At 40.0% G+C, this 21,181-nt stretch overlaps 1 protein-coding gene and 1 pseudogene across 1 annotated transcript; both read left to right on the top strand.

Moving 5' to 3' along the window:
* Positions 1-3,915: 3,915 nt before the first annotated feature.
* On the top strand, positions 3,916-5,486 carry LOC133009737 (E3 ubiquitin/ISG15 ligase TRIM25-like; annotated as a pseudogene).
* Positions 5,487-6,951: 1,465 nt separating this feature from the next.
* Positions 6,952-18,540, top strand: dldh (dihydrolipoamide dehydrogenase). The gene is made up of 14 exons (XM_061076209.1): positions 6,952-7,065; positions 8,427-8,502; positions 9,705-9,784; positions 9,989-10,057; positions 10,369-10,438; positions 10,566-10,666; positions 10,761-10,904; positions 11,665-11,766; positions 11,956-12,146; positions 12,266-12,436; positions 12,988-13,177; positions 13,847-13,984; positions 16,713-16,802; positions 17,711-18,540. Exons 1-14 carry the CDS (start codon positions 7,027-7,029, stop codon positions 17,774-17,776), a joined length of 1,527 nt encoding a protein of 508 aa, XP_060932192.1. The 5' UTR covers positions 6,952-7,026; the 3' UTR covers positions 17,777-18,540.
* Positions 18,541-21,181: the final 2,641 nt, after the last annotated feature.

Genomic DNA, 21,181 nt, shown 5'->3' with positions numbered 1-21,181 from the left:
AAATCTCTCTGAAGAAAATTCAAAGAGCTCAACCACCAAGTTTTACTCAACAACACGGTGAGTACTGCTGATGACATTTATTGTAAAAGGACATGACTTAACCAGGACTACTTAACTCAATCTGTGGTTGAAGTTATTGTGGAGAAAATGACACCGTTTTTAATGCACCTTTCATCTCCTTGGTTCTCTGCTCTCTTCCTTCTCTTCCTTATATGTGTCCAAGCTGAATTCCTGATGTAACATAAATGGAGGGAGATTTTAGTGTCTGTCTGGGGTTCAAAGTCTTTTGAAACTGATTCCTTTCATGAATTTGCAGATTTAAATGATATTTTTAACAATAATGGGATTGTATCACTGTAATGCTAAATAAATCAGATTACTGCTTTTTTTTAATCAAAGGCAAACACTTTCAGAGTGTTTCAGCTTAATTTATATAGTCCCATTGTAAGCACATAAAAAGGAGAAAAAAATTATGTTTTCTATGTCAAAGAATATATCGTCTATTTAACAGCAGACAAACCACAGTCCACTGGGTCACAGTTCTGCGTTTCACCCATTCAGCCACTACAAATTTCACTATGTGGACTTCATCCCTCTTCACTACCTTTCCTAAAGCCGCTGAAATTTGCAATGTAGTCTTGTTATACCTCCATTACAAACACACACACACATACACATACACACAAGAAAAGCATGACTTAACAAAACGATTTAACTAGTGAAATGAATCTGATGATATTTTATTTGAAGCTCGACTGTATCATGATATCCCTGTGATTTTATACAAACAGTAGTCTATATTATACTATTTTAGTAAATCTGGGAAGAGAATATACTTTTAAAATTGACATGTGACACATTTTCAATAAAATGCCTAAAAATCTGGTAGGCAGTGTGTTACTCTGATTGAACCAATACCTGTCTTCCAATCTCGAGAATCTGAACCTCTGCCCTTTCAGTTTGTTGATTTGGACTCAATTCAAGATTTTCATTCATAACTCGATTTATGCTTGAGATTATGTTTTAATTTTAGGACTCCCATTGAGTTAAAGTTAGCAGTTACTAGTTCAAGCCATTTGACAACTAGTTGTTGTAGATTTATGATATTTATTTAATTACAAAAACACTTAAGGAAGCGCATCTGAAAATTGTTTGATTTTAAGGACTGGCAAAGAACGTATAACATTAGCTGTGTCCCAATTCAGGCTGCATTGGAAGACTGACTGAGTCACATGGGCACCACTGGACTGTCCCAATTCGAGCCCTAGCTTTGAAATGTAGACTTGATGCATCAAGGAGACCAGATGGTGAAACAAACTCTATAACAGAGTAACATGAGCAAGTGTCACCCCCAAGTCTGAGGATGTCTCCCACAGCATCTCAGTATATATCCCTCTACTTGTGTCACCCATTCCAACTGCTGTCACTCTCTATGTTACATGTACAGTTAGGTCCATAAATATTTGGACATTGACACAATCTTCATCATTTTGGCTCTGTAGACCGCCACAATGGATTTGAAATGAAACAATCACGTGCGTTAAGTGCAGACTTTCAGCTTTAATTTGAGGGTATTTACATCCAAATCAGGTGAGCAGTGTAGGAATTACAACACATTTTATATGTGGCTCCCACCTTTTTAAGGGACCAAAAGTAATTGGACAAACTAACATAATCATAAATGTAATTGTCACTTGTAATACTTGGTTGCAAACCCTTTGCAGTCAATGACAGCCTGAAGTCTGGAACCCATAGACATCACCAGACGCTGGGTTTGGTCCCTGGTGATGCTCTGACAGGCCTCTACTGCAACTGTCTTCAGTTCCTGCTTGTTCTTGGGGCATTTTCCCTTCAGTTTTGTCTTCAGCAAGTGAAATGCATGCGCAATTGGATTCAGGTGAGGTGATGACTTGGCCATTGCAGAACATTCCACTTCTCTGCTTAAAAAAACTCTTTGGTTGCTTTCGCAGTATGCTTTGGGTCATTGTCCATCTGCACTGTGAAGCGCCGTCCAATGAGTTCTGAAGCATTTGGCTGAATATGAGCAGATAATATTGCCTGAAACACTTCAGAATTCATCCTACTGCTTTTGTCAGCAGTCACATCATCAATAAATACAAGGGAACCAGTTCTATTGGCAGCCATACATGCCCACGCCATAACACTACCTCCACCATGCTTCACTGATGAGGTGGTATGCTTTGGATCATGAGCCGTTCCTTCCCTTCTTCATACTCTTTTCTTCCCATCATTCTGGTACAAGTGGATCTTTGTCTCATCTGTCCATAGGATGTTGTTCCAGAACTGTACAGGCTCTTTTAAATGATTTTTGGCAAACTCTAATCTGGTCTTCCTGTTTTTGAGGCTCACCAATGGTTTACATCTTGTGGTGAACCCTCTATATTTACTCTGGTGAAGTCTTCTCTTGATTGTTGACTTTGACACAGATACGCCTACCTCCTGGAGAGTGTTCTTGATGTGGCCAACTGTTGTGAAGGGGTTTTTCTTCACCAGGGAAATAATTCTTCTGTCATCCACCACAGTTGTTGTCCGAGGTCTTCCGGGTCTTTTGGTGTTGCTTAGCTCACCAGTGCATTCTTTCTTTTTAAGAATGTACCAAACTGTTGATTTGGCCACACCTAATGTTTTTTCTATCTCTCTGATAGGTTTGTTTTGATTTTTCATCCTAATGATGGCTTGCTTCACTGATAGTGACAGCTCTTTGGACTTCATATTGAGAGTTGACAGCAACAGATTCCAAACACAAATACCAAACTTGAAATGAACTCTACACCTTTTATCTGCTCCTTGTCAATGAAATAACAAGGGTATAGCACACACCTGGCCATGGAAAAGCTGAGCAGCCAATTGTCCAATTACTTTTGGTCCCTTAAAAAGGTGTGTGCCACATATAAAATGTGTTTAATTCCTACACCGTTCACCTGATTTGGATGTAAACACCCTCAAATTAAAGCTGAAAGTCTGCACTTAAAGCACATATTGATTGTTTCATTCAAAAATCCATTGTGGTGGTGTACAGAGCCAAAATGATGAAAATTGTGTCAATGTCCAAATATTTATGGACCTAACTGTAGGTGTTGCATCCTATTGGATAGTTAAGCCTAAGGTTTGCATTCCTAAATCACATTGTGTCCTTACGTCTTGCTACTGGTGAAATACACAAAAGAGTTAAAGTTGGTGAGAGTTGAAGTTGGTGCCTCTCTATCAGGAGCATCTGAGTTAGATATGAAAGTCCCTCAACGTAGACACCACAATGTTCTGTACTGGTCCGTTATCTATAACCTGACCTTTGGTACTGCTTAGAAAGAGAAGGGAGTATGGAATGAGAGGCACTATTCTCCTCCACAGATATAATATGTAGTATACAATCTACATAATATAAATTGGCATATACATTAATGTGTTAGGGATGTAAAAAAATATTTCACATTCACTATATCTAATACTCACAGGGACTACCTGTAAATCCTGTCTGTCTGTGACTGACTGTGGAACTGAGTGTCACATGGTGTTTTCCTTTTTTTTTACTGCTACCAAATTATCAATCAAAACTTCATTAATTAAGACTCTTGCTATTGACCAATGTTTGCTGGTTGACCATTTGGGGGCAGCCCAAGTAAATAGTCTAAGTCCTGACTGTGTAATCAGCTGCTGTGTTCGTAAATTAGTCACAGGAATATACAGATTATGCCATAAATTAAATTGCATGTCCCTGCATGTTGGTATATGTTCTCAGTAAATGTGGTCCTCAGTTGGGTGAACAACAGAATTCCTCCTAATATTCCTAATATTATAATACTAATCACAGTTTGATGTAATAACACAGATCATCAAAAGATTGGCAAATACACTGTACAATGCTCATTTTTGTATTTTTCTCCTCCATGTGTAGACATGTCTGCTGCCAGCTGTCTGCTGACTGAGGATCAGTTCCTGTGCTCCATATGTCTGGATGTGTTCACTGATCCAGCCACTTTACCATGTGGACACAACTTCTGTAGCAAATGCATCACTGGACACTGGGATATTAACGTCCTGTGTCATTGTCCCAACTGTAAAGAGCGTTTCTACAAGAGACCTGAGCTGCGGGTCAACACCTTCATCTCTGAGATGACTGCTCAGTTCAGACGGTCGTCTCAACAGAAAAGCTCAGAGCAACAAGCTGCCAAACCAGGAGAGGTTCCCTGTGACGCCTGCACAGGAACCAAAGTGAAAGCCCTGAAGTCCTGCCTGGTGTGTCTGGCCTCCTACTGCGACACTCACCTGGAGCCGCACCTGACAGTGTCAGGCCTGAAAAAGCATCAGCTGATCGGCCCTGTGGAGAACCTGGAAGGCAGGATGTGTACGAAGCATGATAAACTGCTGGAGCTGTTCTGTAAGACCCACCAGGTGTGTGTCTGCCTGCTCTGCACCATTTCAGACCACAAGACACATGATGTTGTTCCTCTGAAAGATGAATATGAAGAGAAGAAGGCTGAGCTGAGCATGAGAGAGGCTGAACTTCAGCAAATGACCCAAAAGAGACGACAGAAGATTATGGAGATCAAACGTTCAGTGGAGCTCTGTAAGACAAGTGCAGACAGAGAAATAGAAGAAGGTGTTCAGGTCTTCACGGCTCTGAGGAAGTCTGTAGAGAGAGGCCAGACTGAGCTCGTCGAGACGATCAAGGAGGAGCAGAGAATGAAGGAGAAACAGGCTGAAGGCTTCATCAATGATCTGGAACAAGAAATCGGAGAGTTGAAGAAGAGAAGCGCTGAGGTGGAGCAGCTCGCACAGTCTGAAGACCACCTCCACCTCCTCCAAAGCTTCTCATCCCTTAACACTGGTCCACCCACCAAGGACTGGACAGGAGTCAGTGTCCATCCTCCATCATATGTGGGGATTGTAAGGAGAGCAGTGAATCGGCTGGAGGAGACGCTCACTGAGAAGATAATGAAGCTTCTTGAGACTGAGCTGGAGAGAGTCCGGCGGCACACAGTGGATGTGACACTTGATCCTGCTATAGTACAACCTATATTACTCAACCCGCCTGTGTCTAGAATAGTCTATTCATAGAATTTCTTATTTGGAATTTTTTATTTGGAAGATCATATTTTGAGGTTCCCATTAGAAGGTGGTCTATAGGTTGTCTTTGGGAGTGGCCAGGAGGTCTGACATCAGGGGACTGATCACCCTCAGCCCCACTGATGGCTACTGGTCTGTATGTTAAGAGAGGCAAGATAGCTATTTTGCCGGTGGTGAAGCAGAAGTCCCTCTCTCTCTGAAGTCGAAGCCTGAGAAGGTGGGCGTGTTTATGGATAATGAGGAGAGACTGATTTCCTTCTATGACATTCACAATGCTGCTCTTCTCTTCTCCTTTGCTGGCTGCTCCTTAACTGGTAAACTTTCTTCATTTGTTTTTCTGTCTGAATGATGGTGTTGTAGTCCACAACCAATTCATGCACCATGTACTGGCCAGAATTTAATTCCACAACTTCAGAAAATTGCAGAATGATCAACCTCTTAAATGAGCCTGATTATTTTCATCTACAACCATGTGTTATTCCCTGTGGAATCAGTGAAAATGTTGAAAAACACCCTATCTTGCAATGTTTAAGAAAGTGATAAAGAAGTCCAGAATCCACCCCTTGATCCGCACTAAAATTTAATAGAACTGTGAAGTGTTTTAGTGATGCAATTGTAATTACAACCATGTGCACATGGTTATCTCCTGGTTACTGTTCTTATTTCTGTTTTAGTGTTTTACCTTCATCTACCTTATCATATAATATCTAATATTACATAGTGTATTGAGATTTACTGCAAAGTAAGGTTTTGTTATGTGATGCTTTTGAAGAGAACAACTTTGAAAGCTGAAGACGCCCTCTAGGGGAGCTTACAACCAGTGTGTAAACTGCAATGAGTATCACACAACTGCATCAGACACTGACATTCAACACAATCATTTGTCACATGCATTGCCTTTTTTCTGTTCTGACGTGTTTAAAAACTGAATGCAAATGAAAGTGCAAATATCACCAATAAATAAAAACATTAAAAACAATCTTTTTCTCAGTATAGAGGCAAGATTAAGATTTAAAGCTGTCCACCTTTTTCTCATGTTCAGTGTACGATGGAGACTTGGAGAGCCTTTGGTTTTATCTTTTGTATCAACAAGAAGAAAGTCATAATATTACAAGAATAAAGTCGTAATTTAACAGGAATAAAGAATCTTGTTTTTTTTTGTTTAAACAAGCTTGTAGGAGAACCCATTCATACTGAGGTTTCACTCCCTCTGCCTTCTGGATCAAAATGTTGATTACCAGTCTAATTGTTTCTTGATATACTGATAACCTCACAGTCTACCACTACCATACATTGTCCAAAAAGAGACATGTTCCTCCAAATCTGTATGTCTTTTTTCTGAATAGAATCAGTTTTTGCACAATCTTTTCAAAGTCCTGATACTTATAATATAATATAATATGATAATGTTGTGCTGATGAGCCAAAGTATTGAGTATTTTGTTATTTGAGCTATGTATAACATTAAACACAAGTGACAGGCTGATCTGGTATAAACCATGACACATAGCTTAAAATGTATTCTTTTAATATTGCAAATGTAAATTTTTCTTGTTAAAATACTACCTTAATGTTGCAATGTAAATATGTAATGTACACAGTTTTAACTTATTTATCCTTACACCTGTTCCTTTGCCTTTGAGCACATTGGCTCAACTCCTGTTTTTTTTAAACTTTTTATATAAATGAATATGACTTGACAAGAGACTGTACTGCAAGATGAATATATTACTGGTGATTTCTTTGTTCTTCTTTTTTAAATTGTTTGTTTTGGACCATAGACTATATCAAGATTTGGACCCATCTGCTCGCTGTAACCCAACGTCATTTGGAAGCGACACTCCAAATGACGTAGTGCAGTGGTAGTGCGCCTGCGCAGTGTGAGGAGTCCTTCACACTCGGCCTGCTGTAGGTGACTGATCGGGGCAGCAACACTAACAACATGCAGAGCTGGACTCAGTTGTACCGCTCTCTGGCCACGGTGAGTGCGGACATTGCTTACCCACTAACCAGCGTATGTTGTCCGGGTTGGACAGACTGGTCTCACTGGCTGCATGTTTACGGGAATACTGGTGTTCTCTCATCTTCCGCCCGGGCCTAGCCAGTGGGCCAGCTAGCTAGCTGTGGTCCGGTGAAGTCATACGGAGAGGACGCAACACCAGACTCCACTAGGCGAAGCTGCAATTCACAGTAGTTTGGGTTATGTTGAAGAAATATGTCACTGAATAGGAAACTGTTATGACGGCCAATTTTATAAATGTTTCTTCTACAGTTCGGCGTGAATGATACGAGCGAAAATGTCCTTAATTAGAAATAATCATGCCTTTTTGTCGTGAAAAACACGGAAAGAAGGAGGTCAAGTTAGATGGTTCATACTGCAAACACATGATAAACACATTGAGATAAGTATGTTTGTGTGCTGGCAATTGCACATAGTTCTACAGTAACGCTACTGACAAGTAGATGTAGCAAACCGATGTTTTGATTTATGTCCCTACATGTCACATTAGCACGCTAAGCTAGTTAGCAGCGGTTACCTAACTCCTGACGCAGAAGCCTCACAACTGTACGAAATAATCATTTGTTTTGTAACTATTCGTTTGACAAGTCGTATCCACCATCACAGCCACTCGTTCTCTTCTTGCTAACTGCGCAACAAGTCTAAAGTGACGATAAGCCCCCACCTACTAGAGCTGTAAGCAAATAGTTTAGTGCTTATTGAAAAAAAGGAGACTCGAACCCGCTTTCTCCAAAAGTTGATGCTTAGTTGCTTCTTCGTACATGTCCTGTAAAAGTATTAAATATCAGTGGCATGTGTAAAGTTTGGTTGTCCGATAATATGAGCCCCTTTTTTCACTACCTTATTATAACCTCATCGTTGCGATGCTAACTGTTTACGAGGAACTTTTTTTCATTTCCAAAATCTTCCACAGTGACTTAAACACTCTAGTTGAGCAACTAATCGTAGACATTTTGCTGAAGGAAATGCACAAAACAATCAGGCTAACGTCATGACAGGGATATTCTGGAAAATAGTGTAAGTAGATACTTGTGCCTGAGAAGAAAAAGATGACAAATAAAGGAATGTTCTTCTCCCAGAAGTTGAACTGGTTTAATTACTTCTACCTTGGCTGCTTTCATTCTCTATAATAAACTGCATTGCTGTTATATTGTTCTAAACATTCAATAGAACAAATGTTGTAATTTAGTTTTACGTTTACTCTGAAGTGAAATCAGGTTACAGGAAAGCATTTTCAGATGCTGTAGTATACTTATAAGGTGTTTAAATGTTGGGTTGTGACACTGTTTTTCTCACAGTTTTTTTTTTTTTCCTATTCACAGCGGAGCCACCAACTTCCCTGCAAACTAAATGGAGCTACAGCTCTATCTGTCAGAACCTATGCTGACAAAGCAGCAAGTAAGAAATTATGACTTCATTAATGGCTTGTACTCTTATGAACTTTAGCCCCATGTTTGATAGTTGTTTGCCCTTTTACTGACACTGGACCTACTTATTACATCAGATCGATGGAACACACACCTGTGTATCTGTCTCTAAAAGGTCTCAAAGAGCAGAGAATCTAGTTTCCTCAAAATAGACACACGTCAAAAGCTTTAAATATAGTAAACATGACTTTCGGTCAAAAAAACATAAATTTTCTTCCTTCTTCAGGGACCAGGTTGCATTGATTAAATTAACTCTACCACTAAGAATTACTTTGATGTGCAGTTTGTAAGTACTAAAATATCATGGTTATCATGATCGATATTGTCTTACCTGGTTAAAGTTCATTCAAATATATAATTAAAAAGGTTTTATAGTGTAGTGGCTCCTGCAAAAACCCTGACATGTTTTGAGAAAACTTGTTTGAGTCATTACTTTTGTTATATTAAGAATGTTTTCTCTTGGGTACAAATTATTGTCAGGTCTGCCACCGTCATATGGAGAAACAAAGCTATGAGACTTAATAATAGTTGTGGCCAAAAATCAAAAGGATTTTAATTCAATCAATTAAAATAGTAATGAAATATAAGGCAACTTAAAATTGCTATTCTACGAGTATGTCAGTGTTTTATGTCACACGTACATCCTCCATCTTGTTATAACAATGACACAACTGTGAAAGTTGATCTTTAAACTCATTGCTGATGTTTATGTCACTGAAACTTGCGATACCACAAACAGAATGGATCAGGTTTCCTTAATGGTGAATATGAGGGCGTGGATTTAGCTATTTTTCAAATCTCATAAATGCAGAATTTGACATGAAACAAACCTCACAGAAAAAAAAACATGATAGAGATTTGGAATATAAATATGAAAATGTGTATAACACAATGAAGGCGAATTTGTTTCACCACACTTTAATCATTTATTTATCTTTTAAATACTTTGTGGGCAGTTTATTCCATTATTGATAATCAGCAGTAGAGAGATGACAGAATATTAAAGAATAAGACAAAGGCCGAGTCAGACACAACCTGGGGACCTCAGTGTAGTGTCAGCGCTTTAACTTCCAGGATGTACAGCAAGTTTATGTGTATAGAACCTTTCAACAATAAGGCAAATTCCTATTTTACTCAAAGGCATGATAAAGTTTCTGTGTTTCCTCTCTATAGTTGATGCAGATGTCACAGTGGTAGGCTCCGGTCCAGGCGGCTACGTTGCTGCCATCAAAGCTGCCCAGCTCGGCTTCAAAGTAAGACTCCTCCCCATGAGTATTAACTTATAGAAATGCAACATATCAATTTCATTTAATGTGATTTTTATTGTTATATTGTAGAATCACACTAACTGAATGCAGGTCAAGGAGCTGACAGTTTATAGTCACTAATGCATGTTTTCTTTGTAGTGTAGAAACATTAATGCAGATGTTGCCTCTAACATTTGTTTTCTTCAACAGACAGTGTGTGTGGAGAAGAATCCCACGCTGGGTGGGACCTGTCTGAATGTCGGCTGCATCCCCTCAAAGGTAATAGACTGCTTCTCTTGCTGATTGATATTGTGAAATGTGTTTGTAGTTGGAGCAGTTGAAGAGACTGCGGTGAACAAACTGTGATAATTTGATTATTTCAATCCCATCCCATATATCGGCATCTTCTGTTATTCCCACTCTGTTCTCAGTTATTTAGTTGGATGCAGTATGTATCTGTCCTTATGTCAGAAATGTAATTCTTTCCTGCTGGTATCCAGCACCATTTCTGGAAAAGCTGAACATAAACTACTTAAAAATTACCACATATTAATGAAAAATCTTGAGAATTATGTTTTATGTGTCTGCAGGCTCTGCTTAACAACTCACACCTGTACCACTTGGCTCATGGCAAGGACTTTGAAAGCAGAGGCATCGAAAGTAAGAAATCTGTGGATATTTAGTGCAGCTAAGTGGATTAGTTCAGATGAAAACAGAAACTCAGATTTTCCTATTTATCGACTTATCGATAAGAAGACTAATTGTTGGTGGTCTGTGTTTGTATCAGTTACAGGCCTCTCATTGAACCTGGAGAAGATGATGGCTCAGAAGAGCGGGGCGGTCAAAGCCCTGACCGGTGGAATCGCACATCTTTTCAAACAGAACAAAGTCAGACTTCTCTCCGTGTTAACAGTTCTTGTTTTGCATCTTATTCACGCATCCACAGTGTTGACAGTATGATGTTGCCCCCTTCTTCCCTCAGGTGACCCATGTAAATGGTTATGGGAGGGTGACGGGTAAGAACCAGGTGACGGCCACAGCAGAAGACGGCAGCGAGCAAGTCATCAACACCAAGAACATCCTCATCGCCACTGGCTCAGAGGTCACGCCCTTCCCTGGGATCCAGGTACAGCTGAGTTTCCCTCCCGCTGAAATCTTTACAAGCAAAAATATGGAAACCAAACATTTTCAAAACCTTGATCCACTTAATGATGTAACAAAATATAACAAGCAAGTAAGTTTAAATACATTTGGTTGTATTGTAATGAGGATGCTGTGAGACTCGCTTCGGTTCTTCACCATGAGTTTATCATGAAAAAAGTTATTCTTCTGTTAATTTAGAAAAAAATGTTTGCTTGTCAAAGATTTGCTGCTAAACAATAATTCTCTATATGTCACTCCTGGCGACTCATGGTTCATATATAAAAAATAAGATGTCTTGCCTCATTAACCCATTAAGACCTCGAACAAAAACACACTCTAAAACCGAAGTGTTGTTATAAATCAACCCCCCCACCACCTGAGGGTTTTCTGAAGAGCTGACATAATTGCCAATGTTTACATTTTCTTTCTCCAGGCTAAGATGGTTAACAAACAAACATTTCACATTATGCATTTCCCCTCTACTGCAAGTATTTCAGCATATCACAATATATTTCATCCTTTGCTTGTCTTGAAAACACTGACATTGTGAATGATTTGCACGTCTCTCTGGTTCTAAGACACGCATACACGTATGTCATATTCTGGCTCAATGCGTTAAATCATCAGCAGATGCCAGTTCTAACTGACTGCGTAATATTCAGTTAAAATGTATATGGGGGAAAAAATATGTTGAAGGCTGTTAAAACATATTAAGTCTTGTGTTTTTTTGTTTGTTTCTTCAGATTGATGAGGAGGTCGTTGTGTCATCAACAGGAGCTTTGTCCCTGAAGAAAGTGCCCGAGGAGCTGATTGTGATTGGAGCTGGAGTCATTGGAGTGGAGCTGGTCAGTCTCACCTTAGGCTCATTCACCAAGAAACACATTTATGTGTTAGATATTGACTGTCTGATCTAGAATAAAAAATAATTGTAACTGAAGTGATCCTCATAGCACCAACATCTAATGTCCTCTTTAGTTTGGAGCACTTGAATCTGTCCTCTAAGTCACATAAATGTTTGACCTCCTGTACTTTAGGGTTCAGTGTGGCAGCGTCTGGGCTCGAAGGTCACAGCGGTAGAGTTCCTTGGACATGTCGGCGGCATGGGCATTGACATGGAGATCTCCAAGAACTTCCAGCGTATTCTACAGAAGCAGGGCCTCAAGTTCAAGCTCGGCACCAAAGTCATGGGAGCCACCAAAAGGCCCGATGGGAAGATCGATGTGGCGTCAGTAAAACACTTCTGAAGCTCTTGACTTTTGAAATATTGACACTAAGGAAAGTGGTTAATAATGACCAGAGTGCGGCACCAGTTTGTAACAGAACTTGTTGTATTCGATGTTGCAGAGTGGAGGCGGCAGCCGGGGGGAAGAATGAGACGCTGACATGTGACGTGCTGCTGGTCTGCGTCGGAAGACGACCTTTCACACTGAACCTCGGTCTGGATTCTGTTGGCCTCGAGGTGGACAACAGGGGGCGCATCCCCGTCAACAACCGCTTCCAGACCAAAGTACCCAGGTATCTCCCAGCTTAGGCTGACTCATGTAAACAAATATAGGTCTCTGGGAGGCGGCCCGACCCGTTGGCATATCTCAAACCAAATATTATTTATACAGCTTAGTGATGATCTGAAAGTTATCGTCCTTCTGATACAGGTGGAGAAACTGGTCTTACAAGCCATTTAGAATGTTACAGTTTACTTAATCCAAAATTAGTTTTCTTTAACATTTAAGATAAGAATCCCTCAAATTTGGTGTCACTGTGTCTCTCCTTGTGTCTCACATAGTATCCAAACCATCTAAAAAATTGTAAAAATTTCACAAAAAAAGTAGCAAAGTCTTAATATCAAGCTGAACATGGATAAGCAAAAAATCATTTAAATCTTATTACATAAATTATTTAAAAAGCTGTTCTTCAACCAATAAAATAACATTAGGATTTTATTAATAACTCTTATCATTCATTATTATTAGATACCTGATACATTTATAATGCTTTGATTAGAAGCTGCTACATATTGGATGTAAAGTTTTTAAAATAAAACATCTGTGACTGTTTTCTCCCCTCAGTATTTATGCAATTGGTGATGTGATCGCCGGGCCAATGTTGGCCCACAAGGCTGAAGACGAGGGCGTCATCTGTGTTGAGGGCATCGCCGGCGGCGCAGTGCACATCGACTACAACTGTGTCCCCTCTGTGATCTACACACACCCTGAGGTGGCCTGGGTGGGCAAGACGGAGGAGCAGCTCAAAGAGGAGGTGAGCGTAAGGGGGTGATGATTATTAAGAGGGTGATACTAATTAATGTAGATAAGGAATTATAAAACAATTACAAAATAAATTAAGATTACTAGAGGCATTTTCAGAATGTTTGATCAAACTAAACTTTTAATGTCGATTGATTGTTTAATTTAAAACTGCAGTAACTGATTTTTTTTTTGGAGCAGAGATTTAAACAATTGGACAGTAAAATGGTGATATAATGAAGTAAATTAATAAATAGAAAATTTTAAATGAGCTGAAAATCACTGTAAAGCTCCATAGAGCAAGTAGCTGCAGATTAAGCTGATAATTCAATTCAATAATTTAGCAGTTTAAATCCATTATGTTTGAAGTTTATCCTTTGAGTGTCACATGGGGAGCTGGAGCCAATCTCAGCCAACATTGGGTGAGTGGGGGGCAGGTCCTATATGAATACGTATAATGACACATCCCAGACCAGATATGTACATCTCAATATCGAGTTTCTGTTGTTGTCTGAGCGGCATGTCCAGCAGTGTTTTATTATCTCCGTTGCACATTGTGGGAACTGTTGGGTTTCTCTAAAATATTGTAGGTAAATTGTAAAGTGCCACGGGATAATAATCATGATTTGTCACTATATAAATTGCATAAAATTGAACCAAGTCTTCCTCCTCTGCTCCTCAGGGTATTCCATACAGAGTTGGCAAGTTCCCCTTCGCAGCCAACAGTCGAGCCAAAACCATCGGGGACACTGATGGCCTGGTGAAGATCCTCAGCCACAAGGAGACGGACAGGATGATGGGAGCGCACATCGTCGGACCTGTAAGAGCTGCATCCCACACCAGACACATGACCTATCCTGTATGAGAGAGAAAACACAGGGGGAGTGGACAGCTGTTTTAGTTGGCTGGTAAATTGGTGAAAGCTGCTGATGAGTTCAGTCTGAAGTTGATCAGGGGTCTCATTTATAAAAGAGTGCGTGGGTTTCATACTAAAAGTGTACGTACGTACAAAATCCGGAAATGGCGTACGCAAAAGATAATTCCGATTTATAAAACCGTGCGCAAGCTCACCTGAACGCAATGTTCGCTTTAAAAATCACAGTCCACCTGGAAACGTTCGTACGTGGATCTGCCTCCAAATCCGCCCTCCACACGCCCACTTTCAACCATAAATTGTCAATGCAAAGCACGGCGTGAATATTAAATGATGCTGCTGACCAATGGGTTTCCACCGTGAGTCCTGACGGAGTCACCACATCAAGCGATGTGAAGAGGAAGTGAAACTTTCTGACACTGACATCAAGGTGTCTGTTAGTGAGGTGGAGGTGAAGAGCGACTTTATGGGACAGCAGTGATGTCACTAATAAAAAAAATACACTGATACTCTGCCGCTGCTGCTGTGGATAACACACTGTGTGAGATCAGAGATCGCTGAACCCTCGCTTCCTCCTCGTTCCTCCAGTCACATGCACACATCGACAGATCCCCGCTCCGGTGTCACGGCAGTATTTATTTATTTAGAGCATCGGACCGATTCCCTCACATCAGTGGATCCTCACCTCCTCTGGGATATAATTTGGAAAGTTTCCTCATTTCTTATAAGTGATCTCCAGTGCGCTCTGTGCACTGGGTGCACTGTGCGCTCTCTGGCTCGGTCCCGTTCACTGCAGTGATCTGATGATACACGCACAGTGTTAGAAGATATTATTAAAACCTATTAATGACTCGGCACCGTAACTCTGCCGTTAAATCGAATCTGAACCTTATTTGCTTAAAGTTGTTTTATATTTTTTTTATTAAAAGCCTCGTGTGGAGCAGATACGTCGCGCGAGAAAAACTGTTGGTTTCAATGTAAATTATGAATTGGATCAATAATCTGCTGCAGTTCACCACCTCACGTCTGTGTCGCCGTTTTCCCGTCTCCCCAAAACGCTTGTAAGGGTGGGTCTAAGTTTGCGTAGAAATACGCACATTTTCCTGTCAAGTTTGTTTTTATAAATCCCAACGTTGGCGTGAGAAGTGGCGTACGCACGTTTCAGGCCCATTTTGTGCGTACGCAACGGTTATAAATGAGGCCCCTGATCCGTTAAGAGGAGCAAAGTAGGTAAAGTAATGAGAAAGCTGGAACAGGAGCAGCAGAAATGAAGAGGATATCACAGTCCTATCAGTGGATCCATGTATTTGCATGAAGACTGTACAGTGAGTCAGTATGCATGATGGCAAACACTGGGGCTGGGTTTCCTAAATGCAAAACAGCCTTTGTTAACCCTTAAAGACCTAAAGCGCTGAATAGAAACGCACTCTAAAACTAATTGTCGTTTGAACACAACCTGAGGGTTTTTTTGAAGAGTGGACAAATGTACCAATGTTCACAAAAACTTAGATTCTCTGCCTCTGAAGCAGATAGTTACGTGAAACACACAAATTTGGCAGCTTGTACATTTGGGTTTCATTGTAAACAATTACCTTCACCCTAAACTACATGAACATTTTTAAAATAACCAATAAACATGGCAAACTCACAGAGATCCCTCCCTCTTCTTCCACCTTAAACATGTTTTTTAACAACTGAGCCTTGATCAACAGATTTGCATCATTGTTTTCATCAATGAAACGCTGCTGTACCTTGTTTCAATATTACTTTAATTGTCAGCCCTTCTCTGAAATGCTACTTTATAAACTCTTTTGCTGGTTAAGAGAGCTAGCGATCAGACAAACTGCATTTCCCTAAATGGATTTTTGTCTTCTCTGCAAGTATCTCAACAACTCATAATGTATTTCGTCAGCCACATGTCTCAAAAATTATGACATTATGAATGACACACACACGTCTCATCAGGCTCTTAAGGTAGAAGCATGCAGACCTTGCATCTGGTCTTAATGGTATACACACACATATTGCATCCTGTCTAAATGGTTCACATCAAAACTTTGAACCTGGGCCTTGTTTCCATGTTTTTGGTAGCTTTATTAAAGAGGAAGATCCTTTTGTTGAACCACAAACAGCTTCTACATCACTCAGTTCAAAGTCACATGACTCCAATGCCAAAATAGTCATGTTGTCTGGCAGAACATGAGAGTTGCTTGTTTGCCAAGGCCTCAACTGTTAAGACTAATATCGTCCAGGTGGAAGGAGGGCTGTTTTATGTGTGAGTCAAAGTATGGAGGCCTTAGGAGGCCAAGGAAACAGACATCCAAACTATCAATACTGGTCGAATACAGACTTTCCGGCTAATATTCAAGTTTGTCGTTAACGTAAACAAACTGGATTTGATCTAAGTACGACTTATACCAGCCTCATGCTTATCCTGTAATCTCAATAAAATGTTCCAGTGTCTGTAATAAAGCCTTGTGATCCGTGGTGTCACACTCTCAGGAGTGTTGCTTCTGTGCCATCATGTTCATCTAAATACTGAGTGACGATTTTCAAACGAATAATCCCATAAATGTTGTGAAGATTTTTGATAGATCTTTTCATAGATGGATTAACATCTGGGATAAGATTAGCTTGTTAAGCAGAGGTTGAATATTTGTGTGTTTTCCTGCAGGGAGCCGGAGAGATTGTCAATGAAGCGGCTTTGGCCATGGAGTACGGAGCTTCCTGTGAGGACGTTGCCAGAGTCTGCCACGCCCATCCCGTATGTTACATGCGCGAACACACACACACACACACACACACACACACACAGGCACAAGCACACAGAGGTTCACCAGAATATCATTGGCTGCTGGAAATGAATAAAATGGACAGGTTTTTGTCATGTCAGGCTCAATATTTGTGTTGAGATATCAAGTTGTAAGATGTTATATCTGAGGCACTTAACATACTGGTGATGTAAAGTTTTAACCTCAACTTGATTTATCCTAACTTTCCAGACACATGTTAAAACAAACTAGCATTTTTTTAATGCAACTGGATGGTAAAATATCAGATAATGGTTAAAGGTGTCTCACATCATTTCCTAAAGCTGAAGGGGATATCTTCACTTAAAACTCATTAAAAGATATTTAGTTATTAATCTCATGAGACCAAGAAAAGGAGCAGATCCTCACAGGTGGGAGGCTGACTTGTTGGAGGATTTTTACCCCTTTTGTTTGGGAAAAAATAATCTTGTATTTCACTGACTCATTGATTAATAACCGAGTCATTTGCACTGCATAGTTCAACCTTATAAATAATAAGATAATAATTATTTAATAAATAGCTTATAAAACATCAGAATCCTATAGTTGTAAGCAAGTGGTGAAGTGTGACTGTAAAATTACTGTATTTCTCCAGTGTAACTGGTCAAATGGAGATTCATTAACTGTTACTACAGGAAATAAAATGTGCATTGATAAACACTTAATTTGCTTTCAACTACATAATAGCCTGTTCTAAATTGTCAAGAACAGAACAAAGCATCACAAATATACCCATAACAGTTATATATATCACAACAACCAGACAGAAATAAAATCTCTCTTCTCCTGTCTCCTGTCTCCTGCCTCCTCCCCCTCACCCCTCTCTCCTCTCCCCCTCCTCACTCTGGCCTTCCTCCTGCAGACGGTGTCGGAGGCCTTCAGAGAAGCGAACTTGGCCGCTTCCTTCGGCAAAGCCATCAACTTCTAATCCGCCGGCCTGACGTCTACAAAACTTCAGTGTACATAACAGAGGAGAGACTGAGTCCAAACCTTCATCCAACCCACCACCATCCTCTGTGTTCAGCAACACTGTACCACATTTAGTTCTTATGTTATTTAAATGTTCTCAGTAAAAAATAAAGAGGGCTTGGGCAGTAAATGCAAATGTTTTACAAATGCATCATTTTAAAGAGAGTATTATCCAGCCATTTAAGGGATAAAGATATACATAAACTATGGAGGTGGGGTGGCTGTGGGTTCTCTTGTGAAGGAAGAGTGGGATGTTTATATTTTTTCTTTTTTGCAGTATAAAACACAATACAAACACGAAAGCATCAGGACAGGAAACTGAAGCCGCTCAAGAACCACAGATTCAAGTTGGCACAGTCACACGCATGCAAATGCAAAACCAATATCGCAGGTCAAAGTTTACCAAAGTTGAACTCCACGTGAAGCAAATGTTTTATACAACCCCTCACTTGCACTGATTTCAGGTGAAGATGATGTGAAGGTTTGCCACGGATGCATTCGCATATGTGTGCCTGTGTCCTTAAAGGTGAAGTCCAGTTTGGTCCCTGCAGAGCAGAATAACAGCAGATATCTGTGTAGCTGAGCGGACGAGAGCTTTCCATGTCAATATAAATTCACTTTGGTAAAGGAGCTGGTCATAGTTGCTGGGAAACCTGTTCTTGCTTATCTGCCCATTACAACCAATAAATGCAATATCCATGAAATAAAATACAGCGTTTAACATTTGATGACTTTCATTTAAGGCCTCTTCACACAAGTCAGCATATGTGTCATTGAACCACAAGAAATGTTCACAGCTCCCCATGTAACAGTCTGATTGACTATATTGAGCAATGCAGTGATGTATCGCTGTATAATTATTTCAACCCTGTCAATTATAGTGTAGGATCCCAAAGATTTATTGAGCTGTATTCTTTGTCTTTTTATTACATATTTTTATCAGTTTTTATTTTAATTTTGCTGATAGTATTTATAGTTAAGCTCTACATCCAGACTTATGGAGTCCTAGCCATACATCATAATAGGATCATCAGTATAAGTGAACCAATCTATATGTATTTCAAATGTTACCTTAATACATATACTTTTTTTTTTACTTTTACTTATCAGTTGTTTCTTTAGCGATGCTGCATGCACCTGACGGTGTTTTTACAATAAAACTAAAAAGCATGAAAAAAACTGCCACCGGTCCTCTGTCCAATTAGTGGAGTATTTTAACTCGTATAACACTAAATCACTGCTCTTCTTAACTAAATGGACTTGTACAAAATATGACTATCCTACCTGGACTTATTGTATTAAGTAAACATACTGAAACATAACATTGTAAACAATCTGTGCATACACACTACGCACATTTGTATATATTTTTTCATGTTACAATAACGGCAAACAGATTTAACACATTTCCCAAAGTCCCTGCCGGAGTCCTGACAGTCTTTGAGGAAGTGAGTTCTAATAACCTCGGGACCTGACCTGACCCGCTTCACCACCTTTCTTGGTGCATGAACCAAATTCCTTGTTTGTGGTGGTGTGATGGATGTAACCTAATTCTGTCTGAGATATCATTGGTTCCTTCTCCAAACTACGCCTTAACTGCAGCATCACCTCTTACGATCTGTGACTCACAGACTAAATCACCTTCGCTGATTTCAATGCCTTATGTGTCTCAAAAGGTTGAACTCTCACAATGTCCTCTTTTTTAAAGTGAGTCCATGTCCTCTGTTGTGTAGTCGTAGTGTTTCTCCTGTCCCAGAGATCACAAACAATATGTACAAACAACTCTGTGCTGGGCTCATATTGAGACCTTGGCTCTGTTTGTTGCGATGGTCCAGTTTAGCCAAATATCCATATAGCCAGATCCTGTCCTGCATCCTCTGGAGTCTCTTTGATGCAAGTAATAGTAAGTAGTGTTTTCCTGTGTATATTTTCCAGCGGCTTATGGTTGCTCTGTACTGATCTGCTCTGCCATAGGTGTGCTGATGAAACTTTCCATCCCAAACACAGTGGCGAAGCACTCCTTCTGAATTTGACCATAGCCCCCTCTCTGTGCCCTACTCCCAAATGCTACTGGTTTACCTTTCTGAGTCAGTGCAGCTCCCAGTCCTGTTTCTGATGCATCACTGTAGTGTGAGCTCGTCTTCCGAGATATCGTATTTCAGAACTGGAGCATTGGCTAGTGGTTAGGATTCTGCTTGACTACGTCAGCAAAGTCAACATCTGCTCCAAGCTCAGACTCATCCTGCAGAAACAGAAAGAGTGGCCTGAAATATGTAAAATCCTCAGTGAGTTCACTACTGATGTTATGAAGTATCATGAAATGCAAACTAACCTGCAGGAAAAACAGGCAGACGCAGCATAGAATTGTAAAAAACAAGTAAATTAATCAAAAGATTCCTATTCCTGATCCACAGAGGATGAACTCTTCAGAGTTTACTGCTAGCTTGCCACTCTCTGTATATTTTAGCATCACCACTGGTAAGACTCCAAGAATAGATCATATGATCAGTATGTTGTTTGCTCTCTCTAGCACCTTGCTATTGCAGTTATAATTTACAGTGCAACCTGTAGGGGGCACTAGCAGACCTGTAGGCAAGTACACATACTTAATTGATATTCATACGACTGGTCGGCTCATTGTTGTTTGTCATCTGTGGAAAATGTAAGTAGATTGACACAATTCTCCATTAGGTGCAGTGGAATGGTCTGCATGTTAAATACACTGGAACAGGTGACACCTATAAATAGCATGGTGGTGTGTGTGTGAGAGTTGGGGTTTTGGGGGGAAACTAAGTTAAGTTATAAACACCGTTATGATGCTGCTGCTGCTTTGTCCCTCTAACTTCAACTCTTAAATGTTTCACGTAAGAATGATGAAATCTGGTTTGATTTCAGGTGAATCTTGTAGATTCTCCTTCACACAATGGTGTGTATGGTAATTGAGGTGCCTGGGTCACCAGTGATGTGTCTCATCGACAGTAAGGAGGTCAGGGGTCAGTGTCCTGTAAATAAATAAAAGAATAAATATGATGAAAAGGTGATGAAATAAAAACAGAAGAGCCCAGGAAGAAGGAAATCTGTAATTTATGGCTACATCCACGCTACTTTGTTTTCATGCATAAATGGTGTTTTCAAACTAAAACAAATCTCTGTCCACACCAGTGTTTTGGCTCTGTATCAGTTTTTATCCCTGTCCATAAAACACTCATGTAACCACTCGTACACTGGGCCTGCACATGCCGGCCTACAAAGGCAGCATTTGGGGATAAACTGCAGAATCGTCACAGATGCTTAAATAGTAGCTCGTCTCCTACACATGTGAATGGTTGTATCATTGTAAAATACAGAATTTAACTGCACAACA

The sequence above is a fragment of the Limanda limanda genome, chromosome 8 (assembly GCF_963576545.1).
Source record: "Limanda limanda chromosome 8, fLimLim1.1, whole genome shotgun sequence".
In the NCBI taxonomy this organism is placed as follows: domain Eukaryota; kingdom Metazoa; phylum Chordata; class Actinopteri; order Pleuronectiformes; family Pleuronectidae; genus Limanda; species Limanda limanda.
The sequence above is the reverse complement of the archived record's forward strand: the minus strand, read 5'-3'. Positions and strand labels throughout refer to the sequence as shown.

Bases quoted from the DNA above. Each gene is read 5' to 3' on its own strand.
- dldh (XM_061076209.1), top strand. From the start codon at position 7,027: ATGCAGAGCTGGACTCAGTTGTACCGCTCTCTGGCCACG. The intron at 10,058-10,368 runs GTAATAGACTGC...ATGTGTCTGCAG, and splicing joins TCGGCTGCATCCCCTCAAAG to GCTCTGCTTAACAACTCACA. The intron at 13,985-16,712 runs GTAAGAGCTGCA...GTTTTCCTGCAG, and splicing joins GAGCGCACATCGTCGGACCT to GGAGCCGGAGAGATTGTCAA.